This window comes from Phyllobates terribilis, unplaced genomic scaffold (genome assembly GCF_046119375.1).
Source record: "Phyllobates terribilis strain yellow unplaced genomic scaffold, ASM4611937v1 Scaffold_3__8_contigs__length_932513732, whole genome shotgun sequence".
Lineage (NCBI taxonomy): Eukaryota > Metazoa > Chordata > Amphibia > Anura > Dendrobatidae > Phyllobates > Phyllobates terribilis.
In genome coordinates, this window is record NW_027362763.1 from 417,585,807 (window position 1) to 417,603,251 (window position 17,445).

General features: G+C 42.6%; 1 protein-coding gene across 7 annotated transcripts in view; it reads left to right on the plus strand.

Annotated features, from left to right (window-relative positions):
• The window catches only part of DOP1A (DOP1 leucine zipper like protein A), a 79,737-nt gene extending 69,176 nt beyond the window's left edge, over positions 1–10,561 (plus strand). For all 7 annotated transcript variants that reach the window (XM_073675623.1, XM_073675625.1, XM_073675627.1 and 4 more), the window contains 11 exons: positions 1,874–2,018; positions 2,654–2,733; positions 2,816–2,925; positions 3,540–3,689; positions 3,965–4,026; positions 4,332–4,484; positions 4,702–4,838; positions 4,960–5,015; positions 6,107–6,271; positions 6,578–6,707; positions 10,072–10,561. In XM_073675623.1, coding sequence (XP_073531724.1) covers positions 1,874–2,018; positions 2,654–2,733; positions 2,816–2,925; positions 3,540–3,689; positions 3,965–4,026; positions 4,332–4,484; positions 4,702–4,838; positions 4,960–5,015; positions 6,107–6,271; positions 6,578–6,707; positions 10,072–10,377 — 1,494 coding nt within the window. In that variant the 3' untranslated portion in view covers positions 10,378–10,561. The remainder of the gene's footprint in view (positions 1–1,873; positions 2,019–2,653; positions 2,734–2,815; positions 2,926–3,539; positions 3,690–3,964; positions 4,027–4,331; positions 4,485–4,701; positions 4,839–4,959; positions 5,016–6,106; positions 6,272–6,577; positions 6,708–10,071) is intronic.
• The last annotated feature ends 6,884 nt before the right edge of the window (positions 10,562–17,445 follow it).

The following is a 17,445-nucleotide window of genomic DNA, read 5'->3' on the forward strand; positions in this document are numbered from 1 at the left end:
CTTAAAATATAAAGATTAAAAAGGCAGAATGCTGTAAACAGGGGACACTGAACACATAATAATAGGTAAATGTATACATAGAACAACATGCGATCTTAATAGGTTATAATAATAAGCATCTATATCGCTCTCTCACCAGGTGTCTGAATGCTAAATAACTAATAACACACCCTAGGTCTACAACAGGTACCAGTTAAGATGGAGAAAGGATAGGTAAAATCACTCCTCAGATAAATTAGATTAATGAATCAGGTGTTGGAATCCACCATACACCTCTATGACCTTGTCTGACCTGTGCTGTGTAAAAAATTATTTTGGAAATTAGTCAAATACCTGGGAAAAGGCAGAGATCACTAAAGTGCTGGAAGTGTTCAACGTCCCCTCACCCCGACGCGTGTTTCGCCGTCAGCTTCTTCTGGAGGCGCCTCCCTCTGATTTGTAGAACTGGGATGCTGAGAGATTTCTGCAGATTGTGATAGGTACAAAGTAACATATTTTTGTCACTACAAGTAACACTTTTTAACAGGATAGCATCTTACTAAAAATTAGTTGCTTTTTAGAGTCTGCATTCATTAAGGTCAACAGTGCTAGACCTACCAGACGGCTTCCTTAAAGGGGTTGTCCGGCCATAGCATACAAGTTTGCAGTCACACTATGTGAAAGCAAACTTGTGAATCCGCACATCACGTGTGCTGTGAAGATTCTCTGGTGCAAGTGGCGGATGTGTGGCTGCAAGTATGAAATTTGCATACATGTGGTCATGTGCCGACTAGACTTGTGCGGCCTCGCTCAATGCAAATTAATTGAGCAAGGCTAGACGCGTCTAGTCGGAATGTGTCTGGAATTATGCAAATCCCATACTTGCGGTCACATGACCGCCTGCTTCCGTCACCAGAGGATCCTGACAGCGCGCAAGTCTAGAGTGACTGCTAACTTGTACCCTAAGGTCTTTCAGTCCCTTAATTCATCATAAAGTAATCACTGAGACAACTATGTGGCTCTGTAGTTCTTTCTCTGATCTGTGTGATCAGTGCTGAGCAGGAGAGACTGAGCTAGACCGGTATGCTAGCAGGTTACGGAATGATTCTGCCCACACAAGGAGCAATATAAGAATTTGTGGATCACATGCTGAAAAAAAATAAAATTGTCCCACATGTCGGTCTCCTGCATTTCTATGTGCTGCTCTATCTGTGCACTATAAAGTACATACACAATGTAATCCTTGTTTGGCCAGATTTATCTGTAATCATGAAGAGCGTAGTAAATCAGTGCAGCACAGCATGGTATATAATGCCGTTTATTTTTTGGTTCAATTCCACTAATATACTGGGTATGAATCCCTACTTGTTTTAATCTAAAGTGGTAGAAGATTACCCCAATCTTCTACTGTAGACCATCAAGAAATGTGGCAACACCTCAAACCTTCAACATTTTTACATCACCATGATAGTCTTAATTTGCATAAAATATGAGATTATCACTAGAGGACTAGTAAACCTGCTGCCATGTAGTCCTCCATTGTCATGAGCTATGTATAGCCCCGCCCCCACCACTGATTGGCAGCTTTCTGCCTATGCACAGGGTACACAGAAGAAGGCTGCCCATCGGTGGTGTTGGAGGGGTTTTACAGAACTCAGTGTTCTGGTAGATATACAGCAGATAAAGCTGTGATTTTATCAAAACTGCAGCAGGCAGCCCAGTAAGTGATACAGCTCTCAGATGGGGTAGCAAAAACCTAGTAACAGGTTCCCTTTAACAGCTGTGTTGATGTGAAATGTGCAGCGTGACAGTTCACTCGGAATTGTAATAGTAGCTTTATTACTATTTCTGCTAGCACATCAGTACCCTGGTGCCCTTCCTCATTTTCCTTTAGGATGTTACTCATAAAATTGTAGATGCCATTGGCGCTGTCGCTGGATCATCCTTGGAGCAAACAACCTGGTTAAGAAGAAACCTTGAAGTGAAACCTTCTCCTAAGATAGCTGTAGATGGGCCGACTCTGGAATCTGATGTGGAAGGTACGGTTTTCCTTAAAGGTGACCTGAAGTCTTAGTGAGAGAAGAAATGATGTGCTGTAATACACATTAGGGTTCCATAATAATTTGGGAATTTGGAGATGGGGATGTGTCACCAACAAAAATAACAAGCAGAAATTCACATAGGGGATATTTGAGTGGAGCTGTGTAGTGCTTGGACAACCACTTTATAGGGCTTTCATTGGATCACCTTAAAGAGATTGGCCACTTTCAGGGATTTTTTTTTCTTAAGTGCATAAAATCTCTACCTCCACAAGAAATGAGCTCATTCTAAGGCGTTTGTAACTATTTTATCTGTTTCTGACCTCTTAGCTGATTTATGACCACAGACCACATGAAAAGCTGAATGTGTCCGGAAACAAAGAGCCTGTAAAAGCCAAAAGGAACAATAGTTTTAATGAAACTCAATTATAAAATTGGATTTTTAACCCAAACTACATGCATTTAGCTTAAAAAAATATATATATATTGTCTTGAAAGCATAATATATTGTAAGTGTAGTGTGTGGTCATACTAAAAAGTAATATGTAATAATATTGCGTTTTCATGGGGCATATTAGAAGGATTATTAATGCACTGTGTAAGGACAGGCTTTTTACTATGCTCCTCTTCTTTAGATATGCTGTCTCCGGCTATAGAGATATCACACTTCACCCCATCGGTGTACAGTGTACATGCCCTCACTTTACTAGCCGAGGTAAGAGGTTACCTTTAAGTCTCGTTATTACAGTATCCCGTATATAACATGGGTTTATTCTTTGACTATGTATGTTTCCCAGGTTCTTGCTCATTTACTCGATATGGTGTTCTACAGCGATGAAAAGGAGAAGGTTATCCCCTTACTCGTCAATATAATGCATTACGTAGTGCCCTATTTACGGAACCACAGGTAACGTTAGTCTTTTGTTTTTACTTGTTTAAGGCTTTATTTTCCATTTTTTAACGCAATAAAAATATTAACAATTGCATCAGTTATGTAATAATTATTAATGTCCACTGAAGCCAATTCAAGAAGAAGATGGGAGATCATTTCTACACTTGAGCATAATAATAATTTCAATAACATACTTCTGACTTCAGATCAATATTTTATTTTTTTCACTTCTCCCACCTGTTGTGAAGGTACTTAAGTGGTGTATTTATTTATATTACTCACTTATACAGCGCCATTAATTCCACAGCGCTTTACAGACTTCATCGGCACTGTACCTTTTGGGGTTCACAATCTAGATTCCCTATTAGTAGGTCTATGGAGTGTGAGAGGAAACCCACGCAAACACTGGGAGAACATACAAACTCCTTGCAGATGTTGTCCTTGGTGGGATTTGAACCCAGGACCCCAGCGCTGCAATGCTGCTGTGCTAACCACTGAGCCACCATGTATTTCCACTCTTAATTTCAATGTATAAATATCTGCTAAAGTCTAGCCCTTGGTTTTCCATGTAACCATGTAAGATCATGTTTGGTAATGCTGTGGTTGAAGCTGTGGTTTTTCCTTTGCAGTGCTCATAATGCCCCCAGTTATCGAGCCTGTGTGCAGCTGCTGAGCAGTCTCAGTGGTTACCAGTACACCAGACGCACATGGAAGAAGGAGGCGTTTGATCTCTTCATGGATCACAACTTCTTCCAGATGGATGGCTCCTGTGTTAGTCAGTAAGACCCAGCTCTCCTCCTGACAATGTGCTTGTGGCAATCGTGTGTGTGTGTGTGTGTATATCTCATATATGAGAACTGTTTTATTTATCTTTAAGGAGATCTTTATACATACACAATTACTTATTATTAGACCATTTTGCAATCCTCCATTTTGCATTTCTCTGTATTTTAGTTGGTTATTTATAGTCCTGTTCGGTAATCCTTTCTAGACTACTCCAGCCAGTTAATCCTGACCTACAAGAATGATCTATTTATTTTCCCTTGTCCTACAGCTGGAGGGCCATCACGGACCATCTGATGACACATGACAAAACCACATTCCGTGACCTAATGAGTAAGTTTTCTTTTTTTAACTTTTTTTACTTTCGAAACCCTCATACTCATTTGATAAGTCAGTTAAACTCTCCGATTGTGGCAGATTGACCAGCCATCCAATGTACATGGGGAGCTCTCGACTTGCCTGCTCCCTTGGGGCTAACCAAGAGGTTTTGTGTATTGGAAAGTCAGGAGAGCTGCCAGCAGCTGTCAGGACCTAAAATGTTCAATTCACCTGTAACCTCTAATTTGCCCGCACATTGTGAATTGCATTGTCTGTGTGAGATTTATTAGTGTAATGCTCATGTCGTCTTTCTTTCCCAGCTCGAGTAGCTGTCGCTCAGAGCAGTTCTCTCAGTCTCTTCACTAACCGTGATGCCGAGCTGGAGCAGAGGGCGATGCTCTTGAAGAGACTGGCCTTTGCTATCTTCAGTAGTGAGATTGACCAGTACCAGAAATTCCTACCTGATATACAAGGTGAGGCAGCAATCTCATCCATTGAGCATCATAAGTCTTTATAATTCAGAACAGGGAACTGAAATGAAATGCAAAGATCCTTTTTCAATGACCTAACTTCCTCTTCTATACAAGTCTATGGGAGATAGGGTAACACAATCACGTGCTTATATTTATGGTCCTTGAAACATCAAGCATTTTCTCTTACGTGAACCTGTGTTGTGTCTCTGCTTTTCAGAAAGGTTAGTAGAGAGCCTGCGGTTGCCACAAGTGCCCACTCTGCATTCCCAGGTGTTCCTGTTTTTCCGAGTGCTGCTCCTAAGAATGTCCCCCCAACACCTCACCTCATTGTGGCCGACCATGATCACGGAGCTGGTGAGTGCTTCGTGCTGATCTCTTATGGACTTCCCTATTGGCTTCTTCATGCATTATACAAATTGCTAAGTAGCTATCAAGTGAGATTTCACATAATGATGTTATTTCTGTGTCTTACCAGGTACAAGTATTTCTGCTAATGGAGCAGGAACTTACAGCAGACGAAGATATCACCAGGTAGGGCTCTGCCTTCAGAGAGTAGCAGACTTTTTCTCTATACATCCCTTCTTAATACAGGAAATTACCCAAACCCTAGTACATTTAAAGCTGGATGGCCAGACTAGCACCTCTCTGATTTATCCCTAACTGTGCACGACTCCTCTTCTCTTCCACCCTCCTCTTCCTCTCCAACACTCTCATGTCGCCCTTCCAGTGGTGCGCATATATACAAATGAATTATCCTTGCTAAAACCTACAATCTCGCTCTGTGCCACATTTCTTCCACCAATGACAACTTCCTGTCTATCACACTATTCCCCGGGACTTGGGTACTAGACTTTTCGTGTCCACCCCTCTTTCAGGATTTTTCTCGATGCGTCTTACATTCTTCAACCTTCATTTAAACTATGGATATACAGATAATCTCTAGCATTTTTCGATGTCTGGCTACTGACATGTTGAGATGTAGCAGCGCAACATTAATTTCTCATGTCGTATGGCCACAAATCACCATGCAGCCTTAGTCTTAAAATCTGAGTTCCCACAAATTATATCTTGCCTCATTATCTAGAACATTAAAAAATAGTAAAATATGTAAACTGTTACATGCATTTTTTATCTACACATATACATCTGTATCTATATTTACATTGGTGAAAATAGAATGAACATAAGTACAGCGAGTCATTTTGACATTTCTGTGCATATGGTCGTTATTTTTAACGTTTATTGAACACTTTGCAGACGAGTTCCAGGTGAAATCCTCCTAACAATGATGCTGTGTGCACATACCCTCATACTGAAAACTTTCAACCTACAAGCAAATATATTTTCCCAAAAATGTCCCAACTGATCACACTGCCTCCACCCGAATAGAGCGACTTACTCCGATACCTTACCTACCATGTAAATGACCTATTCCTAAGGCATTGTCAGCTCATGTGCAGAGGACTTCTACCAAATTGTAAACTCTGTCTCTAGGTCAAGGTTAGGAGAATGGATAACTAAAGATAAATGTGCTTTGTTGGGAAATTCTCATTTCATTTTCTGATTACTATTGTTCTACAGTTACTTATTTCACCTATATATTTTTCATCCACCTTCCTCAGGACTTCTGGACCTTCTGTAGCTGGTTTGGAGACCACCTACACTGGTGGGAATGGATTCTCCACATCGTATAACAGCCAGCGGTGGTTGAACCTGTATCTGTCAGCCTGTAAATTTCTTGATTTAGCCCTGGCCTTACCCTCTGATAATCTGCCCCAGTTTCAGATGTAAGTTGTTCCTATTCTTGGCATTGTGTAGTAAAATACTTTTGCATTATATCTACTTTTTACAACCCCAGTATTATATAGAGAAGTATTCCACCCTCGACATATTCATCTTCATGCATGGTATTGTCATATGTTCTAGAATTGATATACACCAGACGGTAAGGTAATGTTAGGCTACTATTCGTAGGTACGATCAGTTCCTGATGATCTTTACAAGTTATCTCCTATCATTATTTGCTCGGTTCTATGTTCCTGCATTTAACATCTGCTTTGTAAAGTATTTTTTACTGCCATTATTGTTTTTAGGTATCGGTGGGCATTCATTCCAGAAGCTTCAGATGACTCTGGGTTAGAAGTTCGAAGGCAAGGAACACATCAAAGGGAATTTAAACCATATGTTGTTCGACTAGCAAAACTCTTAAGGAAAAGGGCCAAGGTATTGTTCTTTACATTAATATATTAGGAAATATAAAAGTGTCAAAGGTAGTCAGAAAATAACATTGAGCTCTGTTCTCCTTAGCACCTTGGTTTCAGTCTTAAATAGAGACCAAAAGTCAGTTCTGGATCATTTGCACAACTGACACCGACTAGCCACAATGACTAATGATTAAGACTCTGTTCATTCTATATTATATATATTTTGCAGAGACGTGGGAAAAATGCTGGCAAGTACAGATGTTTAAAAAAAAATAGAAGTGTTTACTAGTGCTTTTTATCAATTACCAAAATGCAAAGTGAATATACAAAAAATAAATCTAAATTAAATCAATATTTGATGTGACCACCCTTTGCCTTCAAAAGGACATCAGTTTTTCTAGATACACTTGCATAAAGCCAGGGATTTTGTAGGAATATTGTCAGGTGTAAGAGTAACCAATTATACCAAGCAAGTTATGTTGATCATCATTTTCATATGTCTGTTCAGTCATTAACAGAAACAGATGTGCAGAAGGCTTAAAAATTAGGTGAAAACTAGCCAAACTCTGCTACAAAGGTGAGGTTGTGGAAGATAGTTTCATGTCACAGGACATATACCATCGGAAGACTGAGCACAGCAACTAAACATAAGGTAGTTATATTGTATCAGCAAGGTCCCTCCCAGGCAAAGATTTCAAAGAACACTTTGGTTTCAAGATGTGCTGTTTTAACTCTTTTGAAGAGGCACCAAGAAATGGGCAACACTGAGGAACATAAACGTAGTGGTTGGCCAAGGAAACTTAGTGCAGCTGATGAAAGACACATGATGCTTACTTCCCTTGTGAAATTGGAAGATGTCCAGAAGCAACCAGTGGGACCCAGCTAAACCCATCTACTATTTTGGAGAATTCTACGCAGAAGTGTTCTTCGTGGAAGAATTGAGGCCAAAAGCCATACCTTTGAGATAGAAACCAGGCCAAGAGACTCGGCTATGCACGAAAACCTAGGAACTAAGGTGCAAAACAACATCTGCAGGTGATCTGGACTGATGAGTCAAATTTGAAATATTTTGCTGTAACATAAGGCAGTATGTTCGCCAAAGGACTGGAGAGGGGTACAGTAATGAGTATATGCAGGCAACAGTGAAGCATAGTGGAGGTTCCTTGCAAGTTTGGGGCTGCATTTCTGCATATGGAGTTGGGGATTTGGTCAAGGTTAACAGTGTCCCCAATGCTGAGAAATACAGGCAAATACTTATCCATCATGCAAGACCATCAGGGAGGCTTCGGACACCAAATTTATTCTGCTGCACAACAGTGATCCCAAACATACAGTTAATGTCTTTAAGAACTAGCTTCAACTTAAAAAAACAAGGAGTCCTGGAAGTAATAAGGCTCCTCACAGAGTCCTGTGCACAAAATCATCGAACCTGTGAAGGGTTACATGAAGAGAAAGAAGAATTTGCGCAAGCTTATGGTACACACTCTGAAGATCTCCAAGATTTTAGGACATCCTCTCTGTGAGTTCCTTTAAAAACGGTGCAAGTATGCCTATAATTAATGCTGTATTGAAGGTGAATTGTGCTCACAGCAAATATTGATTTTAGATTCCTCTTTTGTTCACTGTATCATGTAAGAAAATACAAACTATTAAGGCTATGTTATTGCATTTTTGGCACTCATCAGTGGCTCATTCGGAGCGCTTTTGTGAGGCCATGCAAATGGATTCTTGCGAGCCACCGACAGGGCCATTGACTTTAATAATGTAGACAGTCACTTTGTGCTTTGTCTGATCACGGTATCTGCAGTGACCGCCTTCTTGATGTGGGCACAAAACCTATGTTGATTGTGCTTCTGTGCTTGCCTTAAGGAGGCAAAGACTGCTGAAACAAAGTGACTGTCTGACTCCTTAAATTCCATGGCCTCATCTGGGGTTCTGCCCAATATTTTTGGGCAATGTGAACTTGACTGTACATTACTATTTTTAATACATTTTTACTTTGAAGCTTTTTCTCCACACCTGCCTAAAATGTCTGGACAGTAGTGTACATGTATATACATTTCATTTGAAAATAAAGATTGTAATTTGTACTTTTTTTTTTTTCCTCATACCGACATACAGTAGAGTCATGACCAAAAGTTGATACTGACACATTTTGGTCTTTATAAAAAAAAGTGTGCTGCTTTAGTCTTTATAGTGGATAAACTACATTCTTGTGAAGAGTGATCAGTTGAATTGTAAAAAAAAAAATTGAAATCATTATTTGCCATGAAAATTATCTTAATCTGAAACACCCCATTTCAACTAAATTTCAGCCCTGCCACAAAATGCCCTGCTTACATAATTTCAGTGATATTCTTTTAGCTCAGGATAAAGTGTTAACAAGGACAAGGCAGCTGCTATATGACCAGAGTGCTAGTGCTTGAAATCATTGTCATTTTCTTTTAACTCTGGTGACTTCCAAGTGATTGTGCAGTCATTGCTTTGCATCAAGAGGACTTTACAGGTAAGGAAATTGCTGTGTGTAAGATTTCCCTTAAATCAACCATTTATTGGATCATCAAGAACTTCAAAGCGAGAGGTTATTCAGTTGCTGTAAAGAAGGATTCAGGGTACCCAAGAAGGTCCAGCAATGCCCTTCTAAAGAGCATTGGTTCAACACTAGTCCCAGAGCTTTCTCAGGAATGGCAGCAGGCAGGTGTCAGTGCATCTCCACGCACAGTGAGTTGAAGGGTTTTGGAGGCTAGCCTGCAGTAAAGAAGGGCAGCAAAGAAGCCACTTCTCCCCAAGAAAAGCATCCAGGACAGACTGATATTTTGCAGGGAGTACGGGGATTGGACTGCAGAGGATTGGTGTAAGTTTTTTTTTTTCTTTGATGAAACCTCCTTCAGGATTGTGGGGACATCTGGAAGAATAATTGTCCAGAGAAGAAAGGGTGAGTACTTACATGAGTCTTCTGTCAATCCCATGGACGGTCCTCAAAAAGCAGGTGGACAAACAAAAACCCAGAAATCGTGAAACTCCCAAGCACCGATTTGGCAAGAATGGGTTGCCATCAGACAGAATATGGCCTGAAAGCTGATATCCAGGTGCCAGGGTGAATTGAGAATCTTGAAAAATAAGTCAACACTGTAAATATTCAGTCTTTACATACACTCAATGCATTTGTCAATAAAAGTATAAAACTTATGAAATGCTTATAATTCTGCTTCAGTAACCATAGAAATATCTGACTAATAGATCTAAAAACTTGTAAGCACCAGATTTGGTGAAAACCAAAATTTGTGTCAGTCTTAAAACTTTTGGCCACTACTATACATTTTTTTAAAAATTCTAAATAATTTGCTTTGATCTTTTATTAATGATTTTATTTATTGATCTAGAAAAATCCAGAAGATGACTGCTCAGGAAGAATATTAGACTGGGACCCTGGACACTTACTACTTACAATTTCCACCATTCGGAGCATGGAGAAGCTTCTGCCTTTTTTGAATGTACTCAGTCAAGTCTTCAATAGCAAAGTAACAAGCAGATGTGTTGGAGACTCTGGGAGCCCGATCCTTTATCAAAATTCTTTTCCCAACAAGGATATTAAACTGGAGAACCAAAAAATGTTCTCCAGCAAAGCAAGACAGAAAATTGAGGAGATGCTTGAGAGAGATTTTCTGGAAGGAGTACTAAAGAGCTGATGTGCTCCATGGGTTCATACCACTGAATATACTGACATTTCCGAGCTGTATAGACTTTTTTACTCTGTATCTATTGTAACAAATCCGCTTCTTACTTCCGTTTTGACTCTTATTTAATTGAAGATTTTTTATTTGTAAATAAAGGTGACAATTCTGGATGTGAACTAATCATATTAACGTAAAATTATGGTGCAGAATTTATGTCTTATGATGTCATTGATTGCTTGAAGAATACAGATTTGACAATTTTTCATTCAGGATTAGCTTTTTATTTGCACTTTAAAATTTGTGGCTTAGATCAAATTATGGCTGGAATCATAAATGCAGGTTTTTTCCCCTTCTCCCATGACAGCACCACCTGAGAGAGCGGGTATCCGCCCACCAAGGACAGGAACCTACTGAATAAAAAGGCGGTACCTCTCCTCCGCATAAGTTTTTTGGTTCCTGTCCCTGATGGGAGCCTCACCAGGTGGTACCTCACGTACCTGGATTATGGACGGTGCGGCCTGGAGGCCGTGGAAGCAGCAGATGGTCCCTGTTCCCAGCCCGTCTGGCTGCTGCCCGGGTCTGCGTGTGGGGAGGAGGTGCTGTTTTCCTTCGGATGCCTCCCCGCGTGCGCCGGGGCCTGCGGCCGGGTCTGCGCCTCGCAAAGATGAACTGAGCGCGCCGGCCGGCAGGTCTTCCGGGCTGCGCACGTGGGGGTCGCGTCGCACCCTCTGACGGAGCGCGCCGGAAGTCCGGGCTGCGCACGCGCGGGGTGCTGACGCGCCCTATCACGGAGTGCGCCGGAAACCGGGTCTGCGCATGCGCGGGTGGGAAGCTGTCATCCCGCTGCAAGCGCGCCGGGTGCCGCTGGGCTGCGCACGCGCAGAGGCAGGTGGATCTGCGGGTAGCGCGCCAGCTGGCTAAAATTAAAAAAAAAAAAAAAAAAAAAAAAAAAAAGGAAAAAGAGAGATGAGCACGCTGCCGGAAGGGGAGGAGCCTAAAGGAGGTGGAGCCCTACTGCTTTTAAGGATGGGGAGCAATCAGGATGGCGGTGTCTGCATCCCCGCCATGATGAATGAGGAACCGCAGTCACCTGGGCAGCAGCTGTCACCGCCACAGGAAGTACAGCAGCAGCCACAGCCATCAAAGCAGCGCAAGCAGCTCAAACAAATGGAACGGGAATCTTCCCATCGACAAAGTCACAGCAGTGAGGGGCGTACGAGTTCCGGCAAGACTGGTCAGAAAAGACTTCGTCAGTCCACCTCCGCCAGATGGGAGCCCTCATGTGAACGGCAACCACCGACTCCAGTACCCTAGTCTGAACGGCAGTGTGGTGAGTGATCTTTGTGAAAGTCTCACCTTGAATAATGTGCTCTTCTCTCTCTCTCTTTTCCTCCTTCTTCTCCTTTTATTTCTTGGGGCAGGAGGCGAAGAAGTGTAGTGCTAAAAATAAAAACAGGGAGTGTGCTTTATGCAAAATCGGTCTTCCCACCTCCTATGCCAAAAACCTATGCTCAGACTGTATTCAGAAAACCATTGCAGAGGAGTCCCCCAGGTTTTCTTTAGAATTAAAGGATCTAATCCAGACAGAGGTCAGAGTCTTTAAGAGGCTTAACCTCACTCAAAAAGAAGAAGCGAAAACTAGTTTCTTCAGAATCAGAGGAATCAGTGGAGTCCCGTTTTACGAGAGAACTGCCTTCCTCCTCTAATCACTCCTCATCGTCATCGGAGTCTTCGGATGATAATGGGGGGGGCAGACCTTGTTTTTCGGTTGATAATACTGAGAGACTAGTTAAAGCCGTCAGAGGGACTATGGGTATTACCGATACCAAAGTGCCCAGAACAGTCCAGGATGTTATGTTCGGGGGCTTAGACCAAAGGAGGAGACGCTCATTCCCGGTCAATGACCGGATTAAATCTCTGATAGAAAGGGAATGGAAGAAACCGGAGAGGAAGGGTCAGCTGCCGTCATCCTCCAAGCGGAGGTACCCCATTGAGGATGAGGATGCGGCTAAATGGGACAAAACCCCTAAGATTGACGTGGCCATTTCAAAATCTTCAAAAAAATCCACTCTGCCCTTTGAGGATTTAGGAGCCTTAAAAGACCCGCTGGATAAAAAAGCGGAGTCCTTCCTTAAGCAAACCTGGGAGTCGTCAGCAGGGGCCCTTAAACCGGCAGTAGCAGCGACCTGCACTGCTAGATCTATGATGATCTGGCTTCAACAATTGGAAGACCAGATCAGGGGGAATGTGTCCAGGGAGAAAATTCTATCAGACCTTCCTCTTGTGCAGGGAGCGGCTGCATTCCTGGCAGATGCATCGGCAGATTCAGTTAGGCTGGCTGCCCGGTCTGCAAACCTCTCTAATGCAGCCCGTAGGGCGCTATGGCTCAAGAGCTGGCCAGGAGATGTGCAGTCAAAGTCTAAACTGTGCTCAATCCCTTGTGAGGGGGACTTCTTGTTCGGCAAAGGTCTAGATGACATCCTAGATAAAGCCGCAGACAAAAAACATGGATTTCCCACGGTGTCTGGTTCCCGATTTAACAGTTCCTTTCGGAAGAGAAAATACAGCCGCAGTAAAGCTCCCAGAGACCAAGGTAGCTGGAAAGACCGAAAGCCGTATAGCAGAGGCTTCATGTCTGGGGGTCCCTCCTCCGAGAATAAGAAAGCCCCTAAGTGACAGTTCCCCCCAGGTGGGAGGAAGATTGTCCCACTTCCTGCCTGCCTGGAAGAAAATTTCATCCAATTCTTGGATCTTAGGGATAATCAGGAGGGGGCTCACACTAGAGTTCAAGAGCAGGCCCAAGAACACTGTCAAAATATCAGCCCCCAGAGGTTTAGTGGAACAGATAGCCTTACAGCAGGAAGTTCTCTCTCTGCTCAGGAAAGGAGTTCTGGTGGAAACACCTGCACCCGAGCAAGGAAGAGGATTCTATTCGACCCTCTTCCTAATAAAGAAGCCGGACGGCTCCTTCAGGACCATTGCGAACTTAAAGAGACTGAACGACCATTTAATCTACAGGCCTTTCAAGATGGAAACAATAAAATCAACCATAAAGATGTTATTTCCGGACTGTTTTATGTGCGTCCTCGATCTGAAGGATGCCTACTACCACGTCCCGATTTTGCCAGATCATCAACAGTTTCTAAGAGTAGCTGTACAATTCGGCAGGCACGTAATGCATTTTCAGTTCGCAGCTCTTCCCTTTGGCATTTCCATGGCGCCGAGAGTCTTCACAAAAATCATTCTGGAGGTCACAGCGCACTTGAGGGAAAGAGATATTTTAGTCATCCCTTATCTGGACGACTTCTTAGTAGTGGGCAGATCAAGTCAACTCTGTGCTCTAGCCCTGGCGGACGTCATGGCCAGTCTAAGACGCCTAGGTTGGCTGTTAAATCTGGAGAAGTCAAGGCTGGAACCAAAGAGGGTTCAGTCTTTCCTGGGTCTCATTCTGGACTCGGAAAACCAAACCTGTCTTCTGCCAGAGGAAAAGAAACTGAAGATCAGATCCCTAACATCTCAGATTGTCAGCAATCCGACCATCACCCTGAGGAGTGCAATGTCTCTGTTGGGTACAATGACGTCTTGCATTCCGGCGGTTCAGTGGGCCCAGCACCATTCCAGATGTCTTCAACAGGAGATTCTGGCAGCGGACAGGCGGCTCAAAGGTCGCCTGAATGGGAAAATATCTCTTCCAGATGTTGTGATCAACTCCCTGGACTGGTGGACATCTCCGGTCAACCTATCTTTGGGGGTTCCTTGGACCTTCCAGGTGTCGGATACAATTACAACAGACGCAAGTGCGGAAGGTTGGGGAGCTCACCTAAGGGATCGTTCTGTACAAGGCCTCTGGTCGGACAGCGAGACAAGCCTCTCTTCCAACATGAAAGAGCTGTTGGCAGCCAGAAACGCGCTAAAAGAATTCAGTTCTGTTCTTCAGGGTCCTCACGTCAGGATAATGTCAGACAACAGATCAACAGTCGCCTACATCAATCATCAGGGGGGTACCAGGTCTCTCCCTCTGATGTTAATAGCGGATCAGATCTTCAGGTTTGCCGAGAGTCGGCTGGTTACGCTCTCGGCACTGCATATAAAAGGGGAAGAGAACATAAAGGCCGATTTCTTGAGTCGTCACATCTTGAAACAAGGAGAGTGGGAGTTGAATCCAGCCGTTTTTCAGCAGATTGTGGATCGGTGGGGACAGCCCCAGATAGATCTGTTTGCAAACAGATACAATCGGAAGACCGAAACCTTTTGCTCCCTGAATCCAAAAGAGGGGGCGTTTGCGGTGGACGCGCTGCAGATTCAGTGGGATTTCACTCTAGCTTATGCCTTTCCCCCTTTAGTACTGATCCCTACTATCCTGAGGAAGATCCGAGAGGAACGGGCGAGGGTTATATTGATCGCCCCGTTCTGGCCCAAGAGACCATGGTTCACTTGGATGAAGAGAATGTCCCAAGCAGATCCATGGGTTCTTCCGGACATCCTGGATCTCCTCAGGCAGGGCCCAGTCTGTCATCCCCAAAGAGCGGGCCTGCATTTGACGGCTTGGATTTTGAGAGGTCGCTATTGACGCAAAGGGGGTTTTCTCCAGATCTTGTTACTACCCTTCTAGCAAGTAGAAAGCCGATAACAACTAGAATCTATGGTAGAACCTGGGCTAAGTTCTTGTCTACCTCGGGTCAGTCTGCCAAAGGGAGGGTTCCTATTGAGGCCATACTAGAATTCCTCCAGAAGGGGTTAAACATGGGACTAGCCACCAGTACTCTTAAGGTACAGGTATCTGCTCTGGGGGCACTGTATAATTATGACTTGGCAGCAAATAGATGGATCATTAGATTTATTAAAGCCTGTCATAGATCCAGACCTATTCCTGTTCCAAGAATGCCTCCTTGGGACCTTAATTTAGTTCTGGAAGCATTAACCAAACCTCCCTTCGAGCCCTTAGAGAAGGTTTCAGAAAAAATCTTAACTTTAAAGACTGCGCTATTGGTGGCCCTGACATCAGCTCGTAGAGTCAGTGACTTACACGCACTATCCATTAACCATCCATTCACTCAAGTATGTATGGATAGAGTAATCTTAAGACCAGACCCGGCCTATCTTCCAAAGGTAGCCTCCAAGTTCCATAGGACGCAAGTAATCACTCTCCCTTCTATCCTAATCCTAGGGATTCTGAGGAATATAAGCTTCACACCTTAGATGTTAGGAGGGTGTTAGTCCAGTATTTGGAAGTGACAAAAGCCTGGAGAAAGAGTGACGCTTTATTTATATCCTTTCAGGGGGCTAGGAAAGGACTTAAGGTTACAAGGGGGACCATAGCTAGATGGGTCAGGGATACTATTACCTTAGCCTACTCTTCTAGCAATCTGCCGGTTCCTGAGAACCTGAAGGCCCATTCCACCAGAGCGGTAGCTGCTTCCTGGGCTGAGAAGGCGGATGTGCCCATCGACATTATATGTAAGGCGGCAACTTGGTCATCCCCTGCTACATTTTACAAACATTACCGTCTTGACCTTTCCTCTTCTACTGATCTGTCCTTTGGTAGAAAGGTGTTGCAAGCGGTGATCCCTCCCTCTGGTATTTAATCTCTATAAATCTCTCAGGTGGTGCTGTCATGGGAGAAGGGGAAAAGATCCTAGTTACTTACCGGTAACGGGATTTTACAGAGCCCATGACAGCACCCTATTAATTCCCTCCCCTTTATCACTGTGGTGTGCACTTTTTTTAAGGTGTTTAGTACATATGTTGAGGTGGTGGTTATGTATTAACCTGTCTTCGGAGGCCCTCTCATGCTCTGAAACAAAAAACTGATGCGGAGGAGAGGTACCGCCTTTTTATTCAGTAGGTTCCTGTCCTTGGTGGGCGGATACCCTCTCTCTCAGGTGGTGCTGTCATGGGCTCTGTAAAATCTGGTTACCGGTAAGTAACTAGGATCTTTTTGTTGTTTTTTTTTTAATTGTTTTTATTAAGGGAAACTTTACATGGGGGAGGTAAAAACAAAAAGGGGATAAAACTCACATGATGATGGGAAAAAATGCAAAAATATAAGCTAACAAAAACAAGCTATTCATTAACCTATCTAAAATAAAGGAAAAGGTAAAGAAAGGGAGAGGAAATGAGGAAGGAAGAAAATATGATGAAAAAGGGAGGAAAGGAAAATAGAAAAAGGAAAGGGGGAAGGAAAAGAGGAGAAATAGAAGGGGAAAGTTTAAATGTGGAAATAATAAACTGGGAAGGGGGAGAACAAAATAGTTATCTGGGAAGTGTTTAACGGATAACACAATGTAAATTAGAATATATGTAAAAGCATATTCCATGTTTTAGAAAAATAAACTGGCTAACAGTTAGGATTTATCCTAAGAAAGGTAATCTACATTTGAAGGAACGAGTAAGTTCCATAGAGACCATCTGGCTTCATAATTTGGAAGAGTATTGTTTTTTAGGGCAAAGGTTAGTTCAAAAGTGTTGTGTTGAGATTCTTATTAATGATATCATTAATGGTAGGGATAACAGATTTCAATTTGGCTCCAATGAGCAGTCTAGCTCCTGCAAAAATATGGAGATATAAATCTGATTTCCCTAGGAAGGGAATCCGTTTCTAGGGAGAGAAGAGAAAGATAAGGAGAGATGAGTACCTTATTTTTCCCTATTTTATATAGTAGATTATTAATCTCAACCCATAAAGGCTTTATTTTCGGACAAGACTAAAAATATGTATAATACTACCGGTTTGCCCACAATCTCTCCAACATAAATCACATAAGGTTTGGAAGGCTTTTTTAAGCCTAACAGGAGTGAGATGCCAATGAGAGAGTATTTTATAGAAGTTCTCATTACAGTGGTGTGAAAAACTGTTTTCCCCCTTCATGATTTTATTCTTTTGCATCTTTGTCACACTTAATTTTTTCAGATCACAAAATAAATTTAAATATTAGCCAAAGATAATGCAAAAAATGCAGTTTTTAAATGAAGGTCTTTATTATTAAGGGAAAAAGGAAATACAAACCTACAGGGCCCTGTGTGAAAGTGATTGCCCCCTTATTTTATGTTTTATCTGTGGTTTTATCACATCTTTGAGAA